We start from the raw sequence: 23,092 nt of genomic DNA on the forward strand, positions 1-23,092 counted from the left end.
TCCTCTTCAAATGCACGTGGGGGAGGGGCGCATTTGATGGCGTATGTATGAGCGCTGAAACAGCACACTCTATGGCTTCTCCCTGCCCCCTGTCCTCCCGCTGAGAGCGATTTGGGATCACGAGATCCCCCCGTCTCACATATTAACTTTTTTTTGGCTCTAAAAACTATTCTTTTCTTGTTTCTTATTTTTTTTCTTATGAACTACTATGCGTTGTAATGAGAGACATACCCCATAGTTTTCAAATTTACCTCACTGGCGGGGACCATTCATCTCCGCTACACGCGGCGCCGAGGAAGGATTTTTTGGATCCTGAGAAGTGCTAGTTGTGTATCTGGTGGATATCCAGCATGGGGGGGGGGCGGGTTGCAGGGTCAAGGAGCTTGCAGCCTGCTACACTGAGCCTTGGATGACTGCGTTGGGTATGGATTTGATATGAATTTGCATTTCTGTCTCCAGACTTCATGATCTAAGACATTTCTTTTCACATGGGCTCATTAGAACATTGGAAGGAGCATTGATAATATCTATTTTGGAATGTGTATGTAACATTGAAGCGGGGCATGTCTCTATACCTGCAGGATTAATTAACTTTGAAGAGAGTAGCCTTATGTATCCTTAGTGTAATATGATATTCTCCTGAGGGAGGTAATGAGATGGTCAGACATATTTAGCTTTATTTCTTTTTTTCTTTTAGTTTCCAGCATAGGTAATAGTTATTCTCTGAGGATAGGAATGCAAGAAAATCTTGCATTCAAAACTCTTGAGCTCTTCTGCATTCTCACATCCTGAGGCTGTGGCATTTCTACTCCATGGAGTATTCAGTTTCAGTAAATTGGTCATCTGATAGGGTAGAGAAAACACAGTCTGGTACTTGGGCCTATGTTTGCACAGCAGCTTGCCCTGAGCAGTCAAGTATTTTGATACTTTTTTAGGCCCAGATACAATAGCCATATATTCTTTTATGTGATATGGGTGTTTTTTTTGTTTTGTTTTTACTTTAGCTTGGCTCCCTCTTGCTGTTTCTCCCTTCCACCCCAAATACATTTTTTTTTTTGCTTTTATATTAGGTAAAAGTTGCTTTCTGTTAGCTCTTTTTGGATGCACTGTAGTTATTTGGCCTAGGGGTTACTGTCATGTTACCTTTGTTAACTTACTATTTTTTTTTAAAGGGGCAGAAGTGGCGTATAACATTATTTTTAGGTGTATAACGTAATGATTCAGGATTTGTATATATTGTGAAATGATCACCACAATGGTGTCCTTCCTATTTTTACATGTAAGGAAGCCGAATAGAATGGAGACTAAGAGCATGAGACAGGCTTGGATTTAAATCCGGTCTTTACCAGATTAGTTACTTAATCTCTTCAAGCTTCAGTTTCTTCATGTGTAATAATAATATTTTTATGAAACACTCACTGTATTCCACACACTCACTACATATTGACCTCATGGGGTTATTTGGCAAAGTATAAGAGATGGATATACTTGAGAGGTTTGTTAACCTTCGACACATTTGGTTATTCAATAAGGGTTAGCTGTTATTATCATCATAAGCACCATGAACTTTTATGAATGTGATACTTGAAGGAAGGCCTGATGTAATCGTGAGGTAATGACAGATATCCTCATCCTCATGAAGAAAAAGCAGCCATGTTTCACAGCCTCAAAACCTTCCACTAAGCTCAAGATAGAAAGATGTTTGGCTCACATGCATAGAATGAGGTTAATCAATAACAGAAGGACAATGTGACATTCATAAAGCAGCCTGTGGGACAGTTACCTCTTAAGTATATATTTTCTTAGTTCATTTTAAAGTTTGAAGGTCAAACACTAAAGGGAACATCAGAGCATAATGTTACTGTAGTGATTGGTTTTATTATGTGTAACTTAGAATGATTATGTACCCTGGATCAACTAATCCATGATATGAATTATTTACCTTTCATTGCAGTAGAGTCTATGTAAAGTATAGACTCAAGAATAGTATATATCATAGTATATTTTCCTGGAACCTTTGTGGATGGTATAGTTGCATCTCTTTGCTATTTATGTTTTCCTCCATACCATTTTGGGAATGGTTATGTAACCAGCATCCTCAGCCTTCGTACGGGAAAAGTGATAGCTATGGAAAATCAGTGTCTTCCTTATTCTTTGAAAACCTTCTAGTGGTTTGAAACATATGGGTGATAACTGAAATCATCAGAGAAGAGAGTGCTAAAGTACCCTGAGCTTAGAAGCATGGTTTTGATGTTATCTTCTCAACCCGAAGAGTTGATGTTTATACACCCATGCTGTCTTTCTGTGAAACATAGAAAAAATATTTACTTAGGAGTTCTTAAACCAAAGCTTGCAGTCCATAATAATTAAGCTGAGGTTTGTCTTTGAACTACCTGGAAAAATATGTACTGTTAATACTGTAAAAGTAAATATTTATCTTAAGAGTTTGGACAAGAATGGGTCCTATTTTCTATGATCTTTAAGAGAAAGACACAAGAGTAAGATAGCTTGAGTTCTTGCATGCTTGCCTTTATAATTCAGAAACGTCATGTCTGGATGAAAGTTCTTGCATTGCACACCCATGTTTTTTCTCTCAGAACTTTTTACATATTGTGGCATGACCTTTTAGGAATGTATGTTATTGTGGAGAAGTCAGCTTGATATTTGTTCCCATTATTAGTGACTTGATTCTTTTTCCTTTGGCCTGGTTGCTCATATGATTCTTTCTTTGTCCTTGAAGTTCAATGCCTTTACTAGGATATGTTTCAATGTTGATTATTCTGTAAGAGTTTTCTTTTTTTAAAATAGATTTGTATTGATTTCAGAGAGGAAGGAAGAGGGGGAGAGAGATAGAAACATCAATGATGAGAGAATCATTGATTGGCTATCTTATGCATGTCCCCCCACACTGGGGATGGAGCCTGCAACCCAGGCATGCCCTGACTGGATATCGAACCATGACCTCCTGGTTCATAGGTTGAAGTTCAACCACTGAGCCACGCCGGCAGGACTGTATCAGTTTTTCTTGGGACTCATTTTATCCTTTATTCTGCAGTTTTAGGTTTTGCTTTATTGCAGGAACTTTTTTTGTATATTTTTAAAGTACTGTTTTTGTTTCCATTTTCTTTTCTGTTCTCTTCTTCAGTTATGCATATATTGGATCACCTTTGTTTTCTATAGTCATACCTTTCTTTCTAGTTTTCTTAAAAAATATTGTCATTGATTTTTTTAGAGAGAGAGAGGAGGGGAGAGGGGGAGAGAAACATCTACATGAAAGCAAAACATTGATTGGCTGCCTACTGCACACTCCCTACATGTGCTGACAGCCTGCTTCTTGTGAAGATAGAAACCACAATTCCACTTTCTGTTTCTGTGACTTTGACTACATTACATGGAATCATATAATATTTGTCTTTTTGTGACTGGATTATTTTACTTAACATAATGTACTGAAGATCCATTGTGTCAGAATTCCCTTACTTTTTAAGGCTGAGTAATACCCATTTTTTGTATATAGCACATTTTAAAGATCCTGTTAGGTATATTCATTTAGTTAAAAGAAGCACTTAAAAATATTAGGGTTAATATTATTACAACAACCTGTGGTTCTGTTTGTAAATTATTATCAAGTTACCTGAGATGGTTAGGGCATGAAAGGCCCTAATTACTAAAATAACTTGGCTCATAGAATCCTATATAATAAAGAGCTAATTTGCTAATTAGACCAAACAGCAGAACGACTGTCCAGATGACCGCCTGGACAACCTTCCGGACGAAGCCAGGGCTGCGAGGGCTGAAACCCTTGCACGAATTTCATGCATCGGGCCTCTAGTAGATATATAAACTAGATGAGATTAGCTTGAACCTGTAGTGACTCTATGGCATATCCTGAAGTACTATTCTGAATGAAACTCCTAAAATTGTTTTTTAAAAATAATTTATGCCTTTAAAATCAAATATATTTATCAGACAAAATGGATAGCTTTGAAGGTGAAAATATATAGAAATTTGTAGTTAACAGAATGCTAGATTACTCAGTATTTTCTCTGTGTGTGTGTTTGTTTTTTTCTTTCAAAATATTTAATGTTATAAAATTATTCTGTAGAATGTTCATTTTTTTTTGAATGTTCATTTTTTAATCAAACATTTATTGACACTCTATATACCAAACACTAAACTTTACACTAAAGACTTTACTTCCCATATGGGTCTCCATATAGTGTTTTATTGCTTCATTTCACATCTTGAGCAAACTGAGACGTAATGTATGAAGTGACATCAAGATCACAGTGACCAGAGACAGAGATTAGGATCGAGGATTCTTCTTTTTCCCTTTTTAATTAGATTTTTTATATTTCTTCTTAACAAAAGATTTAAAGCAGCATTTACATTAGTAACAGCTTACCAGGTAATTTCCAAAACAGAAACTTTTTCTTTTTTTTACTTGGTTATAACAAGAAATAAAGGCATAAAATCATCCAGTCATTGGCAGTGAGGGCAGCAAGGGGTGGCTTGCAAGGAGGTGTGCTTAAGCCCTCCTGTAATTTCTGCCTCTTTACCACCTCCAAATAGACATAAGGTTTAAGTAAAAACAGGTGCTTGTTATGTAAACCAGTTTCAAGACAAGTCCTCTACCTCTGTGTTCCTGCTCCCTCCTGGAATATGTGCTCAGAATAGCATTTTTAGAGATAAACACTATTTACTGAAACATGTACTGAAAGGCATTGGGATCCCAGTGAGGTTCTTAGGAGTGAATTTCCAGTGAAACATCTCCAGGTGGCATTTAGTGTTCAACTTTCTAAATTGTTTCATAGAAACAATTAGGAAGCCACAAATAATGGACTGTGAGAAGCAAGGTATAGAGAATCATTATTCTAAAAGTGTAGGGAAGTCCCAGGAAAGATCAGAACATCACATATCTAAGAACATCAAAGAAAATAATCATATTAGGCCTATGGAAGGTTGATGATATAAGAGCCATGGCTTTTTTCATTAGTGAGATTGAAACAAATCAAGAGAGTTTAAAACAACAACAATAACAACAACAAAAACCTAAAAAGGTATGTGAAATTTCCTTTCTCCATTTCTTTTCCAGTTTCTTAAACTCCTGAAAGCAGTGATTCTAGAACAGCAGTTTTCAACCTGTGGGTCGCGACCCCTTTGGCAGTCGAAGGACCCTTTCACAGGGGTCGCCTAAGACCATCCTGCATATCAGATATTTACATTACGATTCATAACAGTAGCACCATTACAGTTATGAAGTAGAAACGAAAATAATTTTATGATTGGGTCACAACATGAGGAACTGTATTTAAAGGGCCAGAAGGTTGAGAACCACTGTTCTAGAACCCTGTGATTTCTCCCCTCCCCCATCCTTTCCTCCATGCTGATGTCTGTTTTGCAGAGCCATGAAGGTCCAAGGTTGTAAATCTAGATTTGTGTCAGTTTGCTTAGTTCTGTGTGTTTGCAGTTGCCATGCACTTGGTGAGGGTTTCTCCTTCCTTGTTCCCTGTGAAGCCCTCTCTTTCTGTCTTTTCAGGGAAGAAGAGCCCCGACCTAGGGGAGTATGATCCCCTCACACAGGCCGACAGTGATGAGAGTGAAGACGATCTTGTGCTGGACTTGCAGCAGAAGAACGGAGGGGTCAAGAATGGGAAGAGTGCACTGGGAGAAGCCCCAGAGCCTGACTCAGATGCCGAGGTGGCAGGGGCTGCAAAGCCACATGTTTCGGAGGGCCCCACAGAGGGGTACCCCTCGGAGCCCCTCGGAGGCCTGGAGCAGAAGACAACCTCTTCCATCGTGTCCTATGTGCGCACATCTGTGTTTCTGCTGACCTTGGTGATCTCGATGGTCCTGGTGCTCGTATGTGCGTTCCTGATCCCCTGTCCCCCCAGAGATCTGCACAGCACTTGGAGCCGCCACTTGGGCCCCCAGGGAGGTGAGTTGCAGGATTTTTATCCCTAATTCTGTAAAGCGTCTGATTACATTGAAAATTTCCTCCAAGTCTTTAATGTGTGTCATATAGCATTTCTCCCCCTGTGTGCAGAGCTGCCTTTAGGAGGTTAAGATTTGAAGCAAAACAAAAATATGGATTGATACAGCTCAAAAAACTTGGGAAGATCACTGCTTTGTTGTGTTTCTGTTGGCGTTGTATTTTTTAAACTTTGTATTTTTCAATTACAATTTACTTTTAATATTATTTTGTATTGGTTTAGGTGTAGAGCATAGTGGTTAGGCAGTCATATACTTTACAAAGTGTTCTCCCCAATATTTCTAGTACCCACCTGGCACCATACATAGTTATTACAATATGATTGACTATATTCCCTATGCTGTACTTTCCATCCCCATGACTATTTTGTGACTACCAATTTGTACTTCTTAATACAACAGAATATTACTTGGCCATAAAAAAAGAACAAATCTTACCATTTGCAGCAGCATGGGCCTACAGGGTATTATGCTCAGTGAAATAAGTCAGTCAGGGAAAGACAAATACCATGTGATTTTACTTATATGTGGACTCTAAAGCACAAAACAAATGAACAAACAAAATTGAAACAGAGTCATAGACACAGAGAAGGACCTGGTGGTTGCCAGAGTGGAGTGGACAGGGTGAAAGAGGTGTTGGCCTTGGTCTTAATTAGATGTAGATAGGACAGAGCATTGGCTTGCTGGGTTCCTGCTATGCAGCCAGCACTGTTCCTATTGAGCAAAGCTGCAGGAAGGACAATTTAAAGAGAAAAGTAAGGCTCAAGGCCTGGCTAGACCTTCCAGAGTCTTCTCGTATTTGCTTTACGGATAATGCCCAGGGATTTTGGCTGTGTTCAGTGAGAGAACAGGCAGAATTGTGTCTTCTCTCTCTTATCTAGGAACTGAAAGTCTGCCTGGTTTTTATGAAGTGCTGGCACTATGTATCCCTTTCTTTTTTTAACTGGTTTGTGGTAAGTTGCTAAGGATTTTTTTTTTTTTAATGTGTTTATCAGGTGGGGACCTGTCTCCATTGCAGTTAGCCGATGTGAATGGAGATGGCCTGCGGGATGTGCTTCTCTCCTTTGTAACTTCAAGGAATGGCAGTGCCGTCGGTAAGAGACTGTTAATTTTAGAGGCTGCTCCAGGAGAAGCTCAGTGATTGGACCCATGTGAGCGAAGAGAAAGCTTCTCCCAAGGGGCCGTGTAGAAAAGGGCCCGCCCTGAATAGGAAGGCACCACGAGCTGTCACACAAGATAACCCCCAGCAGGAAGTTCCTGCTTCTAAATACCACTCAGTCAAGGAACCATAGAGCTCTGCAGCTGGAAGGAACTCTTCGTGGTCACCAGTCCAGGGAGGAAGCTGAGGCCAGAGAGGAAGCGACTTGCCCACGTGCCTGCAGTGCTCAGCATTAGTACTGAGGTTTCTTGAGTTTTCTCCCAATCCATTTTCCATTGCCTCTTAGGTTACAGTAAATGTTGACTCTCCTACCTTCCCATCCCCGGCAGAAAGCTTTTGTTCACATACTAATATATCACACTTACATCTTGCCTAGGAGTTTTCCTTTTACTCCTGTTTACTCCCTTTGTCTCTGTTCTCCATTCTGCTTTCTGCTTGGGGAGGATTATGCATGGAATATGTCAGTGTCTCCCTTGCCTGTGGACTTCCAGTTGGGTTTGGCCAATGGGGAACACAGGGAAGAAATTGGAATGAGTGAGATAGAGAGGGAGAGGGAGAGAGAGAGAGAGAAAAGAGAGAGAATTCCTCTGGCTCCTTCCCTGACGGATTACCTCAGCCTGGCTACATCCTTGATCACAGGTTGCAGCTCCTGTCAAGGTGGTCCTCTTACAGGACTTGCTTTTTCTGGGTTCCAGTAATCACTTTCTCCACTGTCCCTCTGGGCCTGGGAGCAGTAACAGTTCTGAGGGCTTTACTATTCCTGGTGGTTTTCTTATACCCTGACCACATCTTGTCTCTTTAGTAAACCTTTCACAACCTACCCTAATTGAGTGTCTGTTTCCTGGGACCCCAGCTGTTACACAGATCAACTGCAGAAGAAAGAAAAAAAGTGTTGGGTTTTCAGCATAGGTCCACGGGAGCTTTGGCTTGTCTCGCGGCCTCTGTTAAAGGGGTTTAGAACTATAGTCTGTGAGCTGATAGAGGAACTCAAGTTTGAGGTTGAGGATGCATTAGTAACTACTCTTGAATCATCCAGGCCCTGGAATAAACATCCAAGTCTATTCTAGAAAATTCTAGGCTATGTGCTCCTCTTATAAGAAATACCTTTTTGGGGCTTGTTCATTAAGTAGAAGCCATTTGGGGATAGATCTGTTACAGAGAGAACCTCCAGGCAAAAAGCTGACTATGTGATTGAACCTGAGTTATATTTTTTCCTGCCTATGACTCATTAGCTAGCCTTTGAAGTAAAACTTTTCCCCCACCCACGCTTAGATATAGAGATTTCTTTTTCGTCATTTGTTATTTGTATGGTTTGCTACATATCAGGATTCATAGTGACAAGGTCATAGGTTTAAGTTGGATACAATACAAACTAGCCTGATTTGGCCATAGATTGTAAAATTAATAACATCACTAACGTATGTGCTGTGCACCATATGAAGTCTATAACATATATGATGGATGAATTTATCCCTCATCTCAGTCCCATGAGGTAGACAGTATAATTATTTCCTGTTTGCAGATGAGGAAACTGAGGCATAGTGAAGCTAAGGAACTTGCCCAGTGTCCCCCAGCCGGTAAATGGCAGAGCTGGGATCCAAATCCTGGGAGTCTGGCTGTGGAGTTCATGTTTTTTGACCCTTATGTCAAACTGCTGCCCTTAACCCCAGACAGTGGGTTCAAAGCTCTGTGCCCCTGAACATAAGAAGGATTGCGTTTTTGTTTGTTCTGTTGTCCATCCATTCATTCAGTGACTACGTATTGAATGTCTGCTGTGTACCTTAAGCAGAGCTGTGCTGGTTATATTGATCTAAACAAAGTGAGTGTGGTCTTTGCCTGAGGGAGTCATGGACTAATGGGGAAGGGATAACCCATCATCATCCAGAAAAAGATGTCAGAGAATTGATGTAGAGTCATTGGGCCCCTTAGGGGGAAGGGCAGTATGTCAGAGCATCCATGAGAAGTCAGGCTGTTAACATTTATCACCACGACTTGTCATGTGTGCCACTGCTTCTGGCAACCACGGCTGAAACTGTGAGCTACAGTTTGACCCTTGTTTTCAGCTTGTGATTTTAATTAGCAGCACTGAGGAATAGGGGCCACGAAGCTGTGTTAGTTGTTGCTGTATCAGTTATTGCTGGAGGTGGAAAGTGTGTGAGATAGGTTAGTACTGAAAGTGATTGTAAAACTGGCACCAGAGAAAGTTACTATTCTGCTTTTGATTGACATAAAGGATTATTTAGCTACTCCAGTCCTTTACCAGCTATCCTTGGACCTAGGTATTAAATTTTCCCAGGTAGTATTCTTTACTGATTGGGGCCAAATCGGGCCAAATCAGCTAACTTCAATGAACTCTAGGCCAGGAAGACCTACCTACTGATTGTTGTTAAGTGTAATCTTAAGGTTTATAAATATTTTTGCCCCCAGAGAGCATTTGCTAGTGATAATTAGAATTCCGGTATTTTGCTCCCTGCTCTGCAGATAGTCTAGTCTAGTAGCCTCATTTTTCTGAGCATACTTTTCCCTCCCAGTTTGGTTTTTTTATTGTTGTTGTTGTTCTCAACTTTTTCATATTCTCAATTTTTTTTTGTTCCTGTCTTTATTCAGACAACAATTGGTTGCCATGTACCAGTATTTTGTAAGGTACTGGAGGTACAGAAATTAATGCAATAGCCTTTATCCTTAAGGATGTCAGTATTTTGTTGGGCTCAGGTGACAGGCATGGGAGCAAAGGTGTTGGGGGAGGTGCAAGCGTGGAGTTGCATAAGGCAGCCTGGAGGAGGTCCAGGGCTCTTGTCCTGGACGAGATGTGTTGAGCAGACAGGACGGGACAAGCTCTGTTTTCAGACCTTGTTACCAGAAATATGGGAGGGAGCCAAGTACATAGGTGTGGGTTGCTGCCTTACCACCACTTACTTTTGGTTTTCTGGCCTCCTGCTCATCTCTACTTCTTTCCTCTGCCTCCTTTCATTTCTTCTCTCTTTTGTGTGCTTTTAGGTGTCTCAAGGCCACCTGCTGTTCTTGTGTGCCTTTCGGGGATGAACGGCAGCACACTCTGGTCTAGTCCTCTCCCTGAGGAGGCTCGAGATATTACATGTTTGAATCTGATGCCAGGAAGCGTGGCCGGGACCATCTGCCTTGTGACAGGGATGCACAAGATGTTCAGCGCATTCAATGCGACATCAGGTGAAGATCATTTGCCACAAAAAGTTTCTGCTCCAGTGAGCCATGGTCTCGGATTAGAACAGTCTGGTGGGGGAGGACCTTTCCACTCTCATATGGTGGGAAATCTGATTTACTGCTTTGGAAGGCGGTTATTTTAGGGAGATAACAGAAAGGGTTGGAATAGGTTGAGTGCTAGATCCACAGTTTAACCTGAACAGAAACTACCTTGAGGCCTTTGGTTGCTAGATAGTCTCCTTACTCTGTTCTTTGCACAAAAGACAGCTGAGCATTGCCTCTTCATATTTGATAGCTATGGGGTCCGTGTGTGAACTTGGGCATCAACTACTTAAAAATATGTCAGTGGAGAAAGTAAGGTTTGTTGAGGCATGTTGTTTGGCTTTTTATCTTCCTATTGCATGTAGACATACATGACAAAAGGTATGAAAAAGAAGTATATGTAATGAAGGCTCTTTACAGAGTCGTAAGTATACTGCCGGTATGCTTGTTAACACCTTGGACTGAATAAATATCATCCTTCCCAATTTTAGAAGTTGGAGTTTGGTCCTGGGTAGTTCTGAATGGAAAAGGATTGCGTGCAAGTTAACTCTAGAGCTGAGGTCATGTTGAAAATCTACGCTTGATTTCTCTACTCAGGTGAACACATGGTAGGAGAGAGAGTTAGTTTTCTGGTTGGCTGCCCTGGTGGTTCCTTAATAGTTGTAATAATCTCAGATCAATTCCTCTGTCCCAGACAAGTGGGCTCCTCTCTCCCGGGGAGACATTAGTACTTCCATTTATCTAAAAAATCCAGGTGTGAAGTTATTACATGGGTTTGTTAGCTAGGTACTTGGGGATTTCATCTCACACTCCCTGCTCCATTCCTCCTAGTAAGGTAAAAAGGAAGTAGGAGTTACTATCTGCTGTTTGGCCACTGAGTTTCTCTTTTCTGGCCTGGTGGTGGTGTGGCCACCTTTTCAGGAGGCAGAAAGCCATCACTGTGATCAGCCTATTTGTCCTTCCCTAGGGAAAGCCATTTGGACTCTAAACCCAAACTACCTATCCAACGGTACCCTGGCTGCCCCAGGGGTGGTGCTGCCAGATGTGGACGAAGATGGCGTTCGAGATCTTGTGGTTCTGGCTGTTGGGGACTCACAGGTATGCTGTATAAAATGGTCCTTGTGTTTCCTGCAGGGAGCACTTTAACTTTAGTTAATTCCTAGTATTGTTGTTATAAATGCTGCTTGAAACCTCTTATTACAAGGGCTTAGCTTTTGTGAGATCAAATGGATAAATTACCATTATGAACCCATTTCCCTGGCGGTCTCATTATGGTTCCACTAACTATGACAGGTGGAGCTTTGCAGCCAGAGAGATCTGTGTGTGAATTCTGAATAATTATCACTTTGTAGCTTTGTGGCCTTGCTATAGACTTACTATGGTGATGTTTTTATTTTTACAGTCTATGGCCAAATCAGATTTGGTTCGTGTTGTGTCCAATCAAACCCATGACCTTGATAGGAATGACGAATAGGATTGGGACAAAAGCAGAGTGCTGTGACATTCCACTAAAACCTCCCTCTGCATTGTCACTGACTCCTCCTCTGGTACACTGAAAATCACTTGTCTTTATCTTATGCATAAGAACTCAGGATGATAAACTTTGTCAAAAGCTTTACTGAGGTCAGGATATTGATACAGTCCTCATATTTCCCAACCAGTGACTCTCACCAAAAGAAAATCCTCTAGAGTAGGGGTCAGCAAACTATTGCCTGCAGGCCAGATGTGGCCCATTGCTGTTTTTTTTTGTAAATAAAGTTTTATTGGCACACATGTATTTATTACCTATGGCCACTTTCACACTGTAGTGGTAGAGTAGTTACTACAGAAACCATTTGGCTTGCAAAACCTAAAGTATTTACCATCTGGCCTTTCACAGAAAGTTTGCCCATCTTTGTTTGAGAGTAAGGTTGAGAGTGGCCAGGCCAGGTATGTGATGTTATGATGGGGGATCAGTGTCTGCATTGATTCTTGCTGGGACCAAATATTACTGGGGATTTCTGGGTATGAGAGCAGAGACCAGGGGTCAGCTGTCCTGTGTTTAGCTCTGAGCTAGAATTCTGGCCTCAAGAGACTGTTCATCAGCCAAAACTGCGCTTCAGAGAAATTGCCTGAGCTACCGTCAAGATGCCCTCTGCGGGTGTCTAACATTTGCCTCTCTTTCTTACTTCCCGGGAATAAAGTAAAGCAGTTGGGCTAGGTGTTTCCCAACTTTGGAAAGTGTTTCTGAATCCTTAGCTAACAATGAAGCGATGATTATGTGGAGAAACTATGATGGGGAAACAGTAGGGCTTCTGTTGACTGGACCCCCTTCTTTCAATTCTTCAGCCAGATGTGTGCTTTCTGCTGGTGTCTGGCCGGACAGGGAGTCCAGTGGGCCGACCTGTGAAGTACAACATCGTGGGAGAGGGGAATCTGATTGGTCCTCAGGTCTACATCACCGCCAATGGGGCTGTCTACATCCTCTTTGGCTTTGGTAAGAAGCAAGGCTGGTTTTTGCTACTGTTCCCCATGGATGTAGGTGATTAGGCCTCTTTTGTGAGACTGGTGAAAGCTGGGGAATTGCTGACACCAGCCCTTTCATCACCTCCTATAGCAGGGAGTGCTCACTGCCCCGCCTGTTGTAGGTCATTCACTCTGCTCCCCCTTTGCTGCTGTCTCCAAAGAGAAGACTCTTTGTCCAGCATCTATATAATCATTCCCGGTTCACTCCTTGTTGGACCAGTCTGGGCGGGCTATGGTAGACCCATCTCATCAGGCTCTAAGTCTCTCTCAGATCCTCATCCTGGGGGAGGCCTATTAAATTCAGCTTCTCAGTGTTGGCTCTTCCTGTGGTGCTAGGAAATATCCAAGCTGTCGCCCTGCGGGACATTTTTGTTCAGGCCCAAAATCGAGACAGCTCACCACCTTCTCTGCAGATAGAAGAGCCAGAATGGGAGAAGCGAAGATCCATCAACCTGTCAGAACTCATTGACATTTACAGGTAGGACCTTGTCATTGAGCTTTCAAGCTCTCACGTGCCATGGAGTCTCTGAGTTTGGTTGGGCTGGTGAATATGTGGGCAGAGGTTTGGGGGGAAGCAGTGATAGTCTTAAGCTATTACCTTCTGTTCCGGTCTCAGTGAGTGAGAAATTTTCTCGATAACATACTGTGTTGCTCTCTGTGTGTTAGTGACTATGATGTGTGACCCCTTTGCACGTAGGTTGGAAAGAAGGATATTGGTTTAGGTTCTGAGTCGGGGTGAGGCTGGGGAACTTTAAATTAGGGGGATAGGTTTATTTAAATAAAATAACTGTCAAACTGCTGAAATATCTACCCTCCTTTTCCTGTATTTTTCTCTTAGTTGAAGAATCATTTTGGCAGAAGCAGGAATAGCATGCATGAAATATTTTATTTTTGTTTCCTTCTTAACTAAAAGCATGTAGTTTGTTTGTCATATGCAGTGGATTTTACCCATTTAGTAATAATTGTCTTCATTCTTTGATACTGGGAGTTTTCAATAATTTTTTGAGGCAGTGTCCTATTGTTCCAGTGAATTTGACAGATGTTAAATTAAATGGTCCCACTTGTGCAGAGAAAGAAATAATGTAATGCTGTGTGTATTTACTGGAAGTCGCTGTCCACGCTTAGTGGCAATTTCAGGACTCCTGCCCAGATCTGCACCTCCCTTCCCTGCCGCTCTCTTTGGCTCTGTTTTCTTTCCCAGAGTGTCCAATGTGAGTGGTGTGTGGCACCTCTGTGAGTTCCTTATGAACTTGCATGGATTTTCTAGGGATTCTTGGTTTCTAAAGGTAGGAAAATGAGAGTTCACTGAACGGCAGACTTCACCTAGTGGTGGGAGATGAATATAGAAGTTATACAAACCTGTGTACCAAGAGAAAAGGTCAGAAAAAGTGGGTCAGGAGCCTCATCTAATCCAGAGACTGACTGTCGGGGTCTTGGTGATTCAGCGACGGTGTTGAGCTGCTCCAGATGGTAAAGGCACCGGATTCCAACTGCAGCAACCTCCTGATCACAACCGGACAGGCCCTCGTCCTGCTTCGGGGGCAGAACCTCACACCACACTGGACCCTGAGTCTCCAGGGCCTACACAGGTTGGCAGTGCGCTCCTTCTCACGTTTGCTGCTTTGAACCACTTCCCAGAACAATTGTTTGATATCTGGGGCTGATATAGGAGAAGGGAGGGAAGGAGGTCCTTGTTTTCCTCGTTTTCTTACTCACCGTCGCTCTCATACCTTGTTCTCATTTGTAGCCAGCCCACTCCTGGGTATTTCACTGACGATCAGACGTTAGACTTCCTCCTGCAGTTACAGGATGGAGTCGGGATGAAAAAGGTAAATCCTTGGGACTCAAATCAGTCAGAACACATATAAAGTATATACGTTGTGTGCAGCTCTGCGCTAGGCACTGGGAGAAATAAAGAGAACCTAAAATACGTTCCTTCCTTCAAAGAACTCAAAATCTAGTTGAATAGATAAAGTGAAAACTCACAACTCGGTGCTAAAGTCTGTAGCATCGGAAGCTTTTCTGGCTAACCTTCCTCCTGCACAGGAGACCTTTTCGTGGATTCCTCACTTACAGCGAGGCAGTAGGAGCCGTCTCACGTGGGGGAAGGCAGGTGTAAATAAATGTAATACTTCCGTGCATCCAGTGTACACCTAAGATTTCAGAGAAGGCAGGATGTCTGTGGGGGCTGGGTTGTTATGGAGGACTTTATAGAAGAGGGAAGGATGAGCAGGGACTTGAAAGTTGAAGTGTATCCTGTGAGAGGGGTGGATGGGGAAGCATGCCAGACCAGGAACACCAAGACCAGAGGCCCAGCAACAGAAAGGCATGGCATGTCCCGAGGACACGGGATAGTTCTTTCTCATTTTACGTGAGTTTGCGTAACGTGAGGATATAACGATTGGATAGGCAGTTTTCATTTCTTGAACATTAGAAGCAGAACAAGAGTTTTCACGTTTTCCTTTTGATAATTGACCTAGCTTTTTGGTTTATCTTCACTGTAAAATATGGATCTATATATTGCTCACAGTTCCCTGAGAGTGAATTCAACACACACTCAATCATCACCTCTAAAGGGTGCCCAATTCTGTGCTGGATACGCAGATGATGTGCTGGAGAACACAGCGTGAATGAAGGCCAGGCCACTGTCTGTAACTCATAGTCAGTGGGGTGCTGTTCGCACACAGCTCTGCCACGTTGTGCTGTAATGGAGGCTCCACTGCCACGGGGACATGGAGAGCAGATGAGTGAAGGAGTCAAGAGATGCTTCATGGTGGTGGGGGGTTGGATGTGCAGAACCATGGGGGCAGAGAAGAGGTTTGCTGGATGGACGGATAAGGATGGGCTGAGAGTTCTCGCCAGAGAGGTTGAGATACAGTCAGCTGATGGAGAGTGTTGAAAGCAAAGCTGAAAAATTTGGGTGAGGTGTGGACACAGTAGGGTTTTTCGGTCACGAGCAGAGGACAGATCCGATGATCAAGTGTCACTTCAGGGAGAGCCTTCCGGAAGAAATGTCTGATTGTCTTTCAAAGGAACTTCCGGTAGAGATTGGAATGTTCATTGGCATTCCTGGCAGGATTGAGGGAGAGGGTATATAGAGTAGGTTGGTTAAGACCTGGGTTTTAATCCTGGCTCCACTGTTTATTGGTGACCTTGGGCCATTTACATAATTTTTGCCTAGCTGCAGTTACTGCATCTGTAAAATGGGTAACAACACTGCCTACTACTTCATAGGGTCATCGTGGCAGCTAAATGAAATAGTACGTGTGACTGGATAAAATTGTTCAGTGCTGTGTCTCTAGACTTCTTTGCTTCCCAAGACTATCAAAGGAAATCTTGAACTGTGAGCCCATTTTCCTGTCTGCTCACTCAGAGGAGTTTGTCTTCCCAGGACCTATGTGAGGCTGAGTCTGAGCATGGGCGGAGAAGGGCAGGACCCTAGAGACTGGAAGAATAGGGAAGTGATGGTTGAAAGAGGTGTATGTAGTCTTTCCCCCACACTGAGGAACAGAGACACTGAGGAGCAGGGCGAAAGACACTGGGCTAGAGGTAGACGGGGGAGTTTTGGCAGGTGACAGGCTCTGGAACTGTTGGGTGCGGGGTGTTTGTGGGGAAGGGAGCTAGAAATGCTGCCAGGGATTATGGATTCAGTTTCTAAAATTATCCTGTGAGAGATGCAGCTAAGGAGTGCGTTTTCTCTTAATTTATTTTTCGCCTGTTTGGACTGTGCTCTTTTAAATGTGAGACTACCCTGGGGCTGAGCTACACATGCCACAAAGCTCTCAGCACAGCGCACAGGACACGCGTTCACTACATCATTGTTCTGAAGCGTTGCTGCCGCTGCAGGAGGGAAGGAGCAGGATGGAGCGATGCTGTTGGCGTCTGTTTCAGCCTGTTAATAAATGTTATTTGAGTGTGTGTGTGTGTGTGTGTGTGTGTGTGTGTTCGTTCCCCGGGCCTGCTGCCCTTCTGAGGACGGGCTCTCCTCACTGTCTTCTCTCTCACAGATGATGGTGGTGGATGGGGACTCCGGCTCTGTTATTTGGAATTACACTGCTCCATGTCACTTGAAAAGAACACCGACCACCTCAGCAGTTACTTCAGACCAGAAGTCCGTCTTCCTCTTTTGGGCTGAAGGGCTGCCAGCTGCACCTTCCAATTCTGTGAGTGAGCCGGGGAGGGTCCCTCTGTCACTTTGTCGGGTGGTGGCCGCTCTGTGGGGCTGGCTGGGTCTGAAGGTTTCGTTAGACCAGCCACACCTCCAGGTGGTTGTGGGTAGAACAAAGCAGCCTTCGAGTGGGCAGAGCAGGAGCCTGCTTCCTCCTGAGCTCTGCTTCCCGCCTTTGCCTTCCAGCCACGCCATGGGGCAGCCAACCACAGCCCCTTGGCTGCTGCTACAACAGAGGGGCCCAGCTCAGCTGAAGTGAGAGTTCACTTGGGGAGACTGTGGGAGAGAAGATCTGACACATAGAAGGCGGATTTTAGAACGTCTTGCGTGCTGTATTGTGGTATTTTGTTGCTGAGTCAGGCAGAATAAGAGGTGCCGCTGAGTTTTTAGGGAGACCCACCTTGATTTCATTCAACACATGTTGACCAGTACCTAGTCTGTGCCAGGTACCACGTTCTCTGTAGGGACCTCAGGACACACTGGAAACAGTGCTGAACCTCTAGAGAAGAGAGATGGTCCCCAGTGATGGGGGCACGCAGAGACCGAAGGAGGAAGAGCCCTGAGCTCACCAACTGTGTGCTGTCAGACAAGTCAGTTAACTTCTCTGAGCTTCGAGCTCTTTATCCGTGAATGATGGTGCTAATATATTCCCTCTTATCGAGGATCAGATTGACTTAATATCTAGATTATAGTCTTAACTCTGCTATTCCCTAACATGTGACCATGGGCAGCTTACCTAACATTTTAACTTTTGGGGTTTTCTCATGTAATAAAATGAGGGGATTGGACCAGATGACTCAGATGTAAGCATCTGAAAAGAATAAAGGCGCATGTTACAAATGTGGAAATAGAAAACAGAGAGAATTTCAGATGGAAGTGAAAAGGAGATTCATTTTGTCTGGGAAGATTAGAGAGTTTTTCATGGAAGAGGTGGCATTCAAGCCGGGTTCCTAAGAGCACACAGTGTTCTAACAGGAGGAAAGGAGCTGGGTAGGGGAGTTAGTCTGAGGGAACGGGGGTAAGATGGGCAGATGTTAGATAAAGCAAAGTGCAGCATGTGTTTAGGTAGTCACCAGACATTCTCGAAGCATGGGGTGGGCAGGTAAGTCATTGTAGGAGGAGGCTGGAAACGGCAGATTTGGATTAAATGGTGTAAGATCTTGGTTTTCATGCCAAGGAATTTGGGCCTATGCTGTAGGTGGTGAGGAAGGAGTTTGGCTGTTCTCTTGTCCTGGTAGCTAAGCCAGAGATCTGCCCCATCATGCCTGGGACCTAAGGGTGTGTGGAAAAGCCCTCTTCCGCTCTGTGAGCGTGTGGTGGGAGTGCGGTGGCTGCTGGCCTCCCGCCCACGCTTCTCCTCAGTGGACTCCTTCATGTGCTGACAGTATAGAAGCAGGGGGGATAGTCATTTTTCAGGGTTTCACTTCCTCCTCGAGGGGAGACCCAAGAGGATCCCAGGAAAGGGGTGGTGCTCCCGGGGAGCTCAGTAGAGCAGCCACGGCATTTCTGTGCTGTAGCCACTGCGTGACTGCACCGTGTGATCCTGCCGGAGATCATCCCTGCACAGCAGTTACTCTGCTACAGGAAGTTCCAGTGTGCATTTATCCTGCCGCAGGGAGCTTGGAGACTGGCACTCAGGCCTTGGAATTTTTGTTTTATAATCAATGACTTGCTCTGTCTGGTCAGCCTTCTCTTCATTTCTGTAAATAAGATTTTTGTGACTCATATCCTGACACTTGCAATTGGCTTTACTATCCAATGAGAGGAAATGTCGTTAGCACACTGTTTCATACATAGATAATCGCTGTCTGCACACATCCCCACCTGCTGCAGGGGATGAACCAGCACCGGAATGCTCCCGGAGGTGGGAGACTGTGAGGTCTCTACCTCAGATTTCTGTCCCGGGGCATGTGCATTACCTGTCTTCCTTTTGCTTTTCTTAAAAGGGAGAAAGCATTTTCTAACCACAGTGGTTTGAAGAAGTTAGTGATTAGTTAGTATTTTGAGCTCTTTGGAACATGTCTCATACGTCTGGGAGTTTCTCCTTGGGATCAGGTCTTAGCATCTGAGAGAAATGAGTAACCTCACTGTCTCCTCTGAGGACCGTCACGTGTGGGAATGCAGAATTACTTTTCCTTTTCCTTTTTGCTCCTCATTGTCAGGATGTCATCCTAGGAACTGAGCCACCCAGCCTTCACCACCTTTACCTCCTGCACCCGGAGTTCCCCTCAATTCTTCTGGATCTGGCCAATGCCACGGGCACAGTAACGGCTGCAGAGGGTCAGTCCCGGTGACGGTGGGAGTGTGTGTACACAGAGAGGGGAGCGGATGTGCTGCTGTGTGTGAGAAGACCGGGTCCCCAAGGGAGGGATGTGTGCTTTCAGACGGGGGGTGCTGAGCCACTGGTTTTCCTTGGTGTCCCTGGTGCCCAGGGCCATTGCTGGAGCGTTCCCTTTGGGAAGCGCACCAGGCTCACAGGGTGAGGACCCACCTCCTCTGCATCTGCCGCAAGCTGAGGGGGAAGTGCGGTGCCATTCCCAGAGGGCTCTCAGTGGTGGGGATTCCTGCAGCCACTCACTCAGCAGATGTTTATTGAGCACCCGTTGTATGCCAGGCACTACACCAGGGGCTGTGAGCACAAATAAGAGTAGTTTCTTGACCCTCGAGGAGCTCAGGACTTAGAAAGAATTAACTGGAAGGATAGGATGGAGGTAGACTGTTTTCTCAGGGCATGGGTTTAGGATCAGTGGAAACTCCTTTGACTAGTAAAAGGGAACATGCCCATTGCCTAGAAATGGCAGCCAGGAGGAAAAGCAAAGGGAAAAAGACCACTCGTCACGACTGTTAACATTTGGGAAGTGTTTATATATGTATCTAAATAGTATCATATAGCAAAATTGGGGTCATATATTAGGGACCTTTAACTCCGGAAACGGAGCCCTGAAAACCCAGCCACTGCTACCTGCTAGTCTGGAGGTGTTGGATGGTCTCGCCCCAGAGGTTCCTTCCCCAGGCTGGCCTCAGGGAATCTGTTCCTGCTGGGGGAGGACGGGGAAGACCAGGCTGGTCACGTTCCTTACATCTTTCCATATTCTCTTGCTCTTCAAAGACTTGCTTTCTCCTTAGAAACTTATTTGCCTTAAGGTCGAAGCTAATGCATTCTGAACTTACTGGGATACATTGGGAACTTGCAGACACCTCTCCACGGGCTTTGTGTGTGGTAGGGGGCCAAGTAGGGAGCTGTCAGCTTACAAAATCCTGCAATTTGATTTAAATGAGCGATTTTTTAATATTAGCATAAAATACTGTTAGTGCACATTTAATAATGGTAATCAAGAATCAAGACCATTTTTATTACAACACATATTTTAAAGATGAGGCGAAATAAACACTGGCTAGGTAATAGCTTATATGATCATGTGCTGACAATCTAGGAATTCTCAGAGTTTCTAGCTTGTTGTGCTCACTTTTCTACCAAATTGGCACCATAGTTGGTATAGCCTCTCGTTTCCTGATTTGGGGCTTTCTTAGAAGCAGCTGAAGAGAAACTATGGTACAGTTCGGTGACCTTCCCGAGTAGCTGGCTGTGCGGGTCACAGCAGCCCGAGCTGTTGGTCCTGTGGCGAGATGTTTCAGAGCCTCATTAAAAATGTGTGGGTCCCCATGAATCCCTACTACCCCCAGGTTTACCAGGAGATCTGGGTGAGGATGGGGCTGATGGGCCTCATCGTGTACAAGATCAGGAGTGGGGATGAAAAAGCTAAAACTCTGGTTCAAGTCCCCTGGATGCTCAAGGTCATCACTAGCAGCTGAGCCAAGTTCTCAGCCGGGGAGCGTCAGCTCGCATACACCTTGGCTGTTAGATGGCGCAGCGGGGGAGCGTCAGCTCGCATACACCTTGGCTGTTAGATGGGGACGAGGGACACTCCGTATCTAGAAGTGTCCTTTCCTTGCTGGCATGAATAAACATACCTGTGAGACAAAAAAAAAGAGAGAGAGAGAGAGAGAAACTATGGTACAAAAGCTGAGAAGAATGTGTTGCTTTGCTGGCATCCAGCCCTTCGCCACTACACCCCACCGTTTAGCTCAGTGCCTTGCATCTATTAGGTGCTCAATAAACTTCTTGTATGAGTTACTGAAGGAGTAAATGAACGATTGAATCTGGTTGCCGAACCAAACCACTCTTCTGTTAGTGGAAGTCTCCTGTCCTTGTTAACTGCTCTTGTTTTTGTCCTTCCTCAGTTGGAATTAACGACCTCTGGAAAGATGCCTTTTATGTTACCAGGACAACGGGGCCAAGCTCCAAAGGCCATCCAGCACCCCTGGTGGTCAGCAAGCTTAGTCTGCGGTGGGCACTGATGGAGGGCCAAATGGTCCAGCTCAAGGAGACCACCCCCAAAATTGGCCGTGGGGAGCTGCGACGATTCCTCTCTAGGATCAAGTTTGTTGATTCTCCCTTGCAGGTGAATAGCTTCTGACACAAATATTTGGTTCCTATTGAGGGTTTAGGACAAATTCTACCAGCTTCAACAGTGCTCTTTAGAAAAGAGAGAGAATGGGAGCCTCTTGAGTAGCTGGGTGTCAAGAACCAGTTGTTTCAGACCAGTGTTATTCTCTAAGGGTGCTTCATTACCACTGAGAAATGATGCTCAGTTCTTTTCAGAGGGAGATGGTACCACCTCCCTTAAGGGACATTGGTGGGGCCATAGTTTTTATTGTCCCAGTGACCAAGGGGGGTGGATATTACTGGTGTTTTCTGGGTAGAGGCTAGTGATGCTGACATGCTGGGTTTGTGGCAGTTACATAGAATTACCTTGCTCAAATGCTAAAACCCTCATCTGTGGTCTAGTTCAATATTGAAGAGCTTATTATGGAAAAAAGAGCAAGTCTCTGGGTCTTTATGGAGGGACACTTATGAGCTGTTGGAGCTGCACAGAAGGACAGGAAAATAGAGGAGTATTCTGACCTTTAGGTTTCCTCCATTTCTGTAGCATGAAGAAAATTCCAGCCACTGATACTTGCACCTTTCCCCTAGATCTAGTCGGATGCAGCCTTTAGTTTAAGAAGAAGTGAGCAGAACGGATGCTGTTTCTCTCCTGTCAGTATAACATCAGTGCTTTGGAGAGAGGGAAGACTTCTTCAACCTCCTCTCGCCACCTCTGCGTGGTGGTGGCAGAGCACTTTGGAAGGCACGTTGGAGTTCTTCAGTAACGGCACGAACCATGTGGTCGGGGTGTTTCACCTACTTTTTCAACCTGTGCATTAACCCCCCACCTCTAGGCACTCTGTGTGGATAATTTGGAAATGTGAATCTAATAATTGTTTTGGTTTTTGTATGTCTAACTTATAAACTCTTGCTGGGAGATTCCAGGGAAGTTCCTCACTGGAGCATTTTGTTTTGCATCATGCCATATGTGTGTGGTTTTCAGCTATGTCCTAAGCTCCAGGGACTCAGTTTCTTGTCCTGAAATACATCTTCTTGTCCTGAAATACATCTGGTTTGTTTGGTCATCTTGAGGCTTCCAGAGGCCTGCCTCTGATGATCAGGGCCACTCATCATTCCTCTCCTCATACTTTCCCCACCTGTTCCTTGGCTTTTTCCCAACCTCAGCAGAGTGAGAAAGACTGATAGTGGGAGCCAGGCCTTATGTATCCTGTCTCCTCACCCTTCCCACATCTATATATTGACCGACCATAGAACCACCATATTCCCATCAGAAGGGGAGCAATGATGAGGTCCACGTTACCCTGTGGTTTTAATTGTTCTGCCGGTCCTCGTCTTTTTTACTGCAGTAACGTTGAAAGTGCTTATATGTATGCTGTCCTCAACATCGAGGAAAACTGAAGTCGGGAACAACTGAGGCAGATCCGCTCCTCTCTGCTTCATCTCTACTCTGCTTCCTTAGCATTTCCTCCTTACCGCTTCTCTTTTGCTCTCCTTTATTCAGGGATATTTTTGCTTTGCTTGCATGAGAGCAGAGCTGTTTCTGGACCTTTCCTCTTGCTCCTGAGCCCAGGATGCATCTCTTTTGCCCTGCACACCTCTT

The 23,092-nt window shown here is 44.3% G+C and overlaps 1 protein-coding gene across 1 annotated transcript in view; it reads left to right on the forward strand.

The window, feature by feature from the left end:
- FAM234B (family with sequence similarity 234 member B) overlaps positions 1-22,420 on the forward strand; it is a 23,357-nt gene extending 937 nt beyond the window's left edge. Inside the window, exons 2-13 of the mRNA XM_006084262.3 lie at positions 5,540-5,938; positions 6,987-7,085; positions 10,148-10,336; positions 11,340-11,470; positions 12,701-12,848; positions 13,214-13,355; positions 14,323-14,466; positions 14,625-14,706; positions 16,885-17,040; positions 19,208-19,325; positions 21,288-21,508; positions 22,081-22,420. Coding sequence (XP_006084324.1) covers positions 5,540-5,938; positions 6,987-7,085; positions 10,148-10,336; positions 11,340-11,470; positions 12,701-12,848; positions 13,214-13,355; positions 14,323-14,466; positions 14,625-14,706; positions 16,885-17,040; positions 19,208-19,325; positions 21,288-21,508; positions 22,081-22,086 — 1,835 coding nt within the window. The 3' untranslated portion in view covers positions 22,087-22,420. The remainder of the gene's footprint in view (positions 1-5,539; positions 5,939-6,986; positions 7,086-10,147; positions 10,337-11,339; positions 11,471-12,700; positions 12,849-13,213; positions 13,356-14,322; positions 14,467-14,624; positions 14,707-16,884; positions 17,041-19,207; positions 19,326-21,287; positions 21,509-22,080) is intronic.
- The last annotated feature ends 672 nt before the right edge of the window (positions 22,421-23,092 follow it).

Source organism: Myotis lucifugus, unplaced genomic scaffold (genome assembly GCF_000147115.1).
Source record: "Myotis lucifugus unplaced genomic scaffold, Myoluc2.0 scaffold_10, whole genome shotgun sequence".
In the NCBI taxonomy this organism is placed as follows: Eukaryota; Metazoa; Chordata; class Mammalia; order Chiroptera; family Vespertilionidae; genus Myotis; species Myotis lucifugus.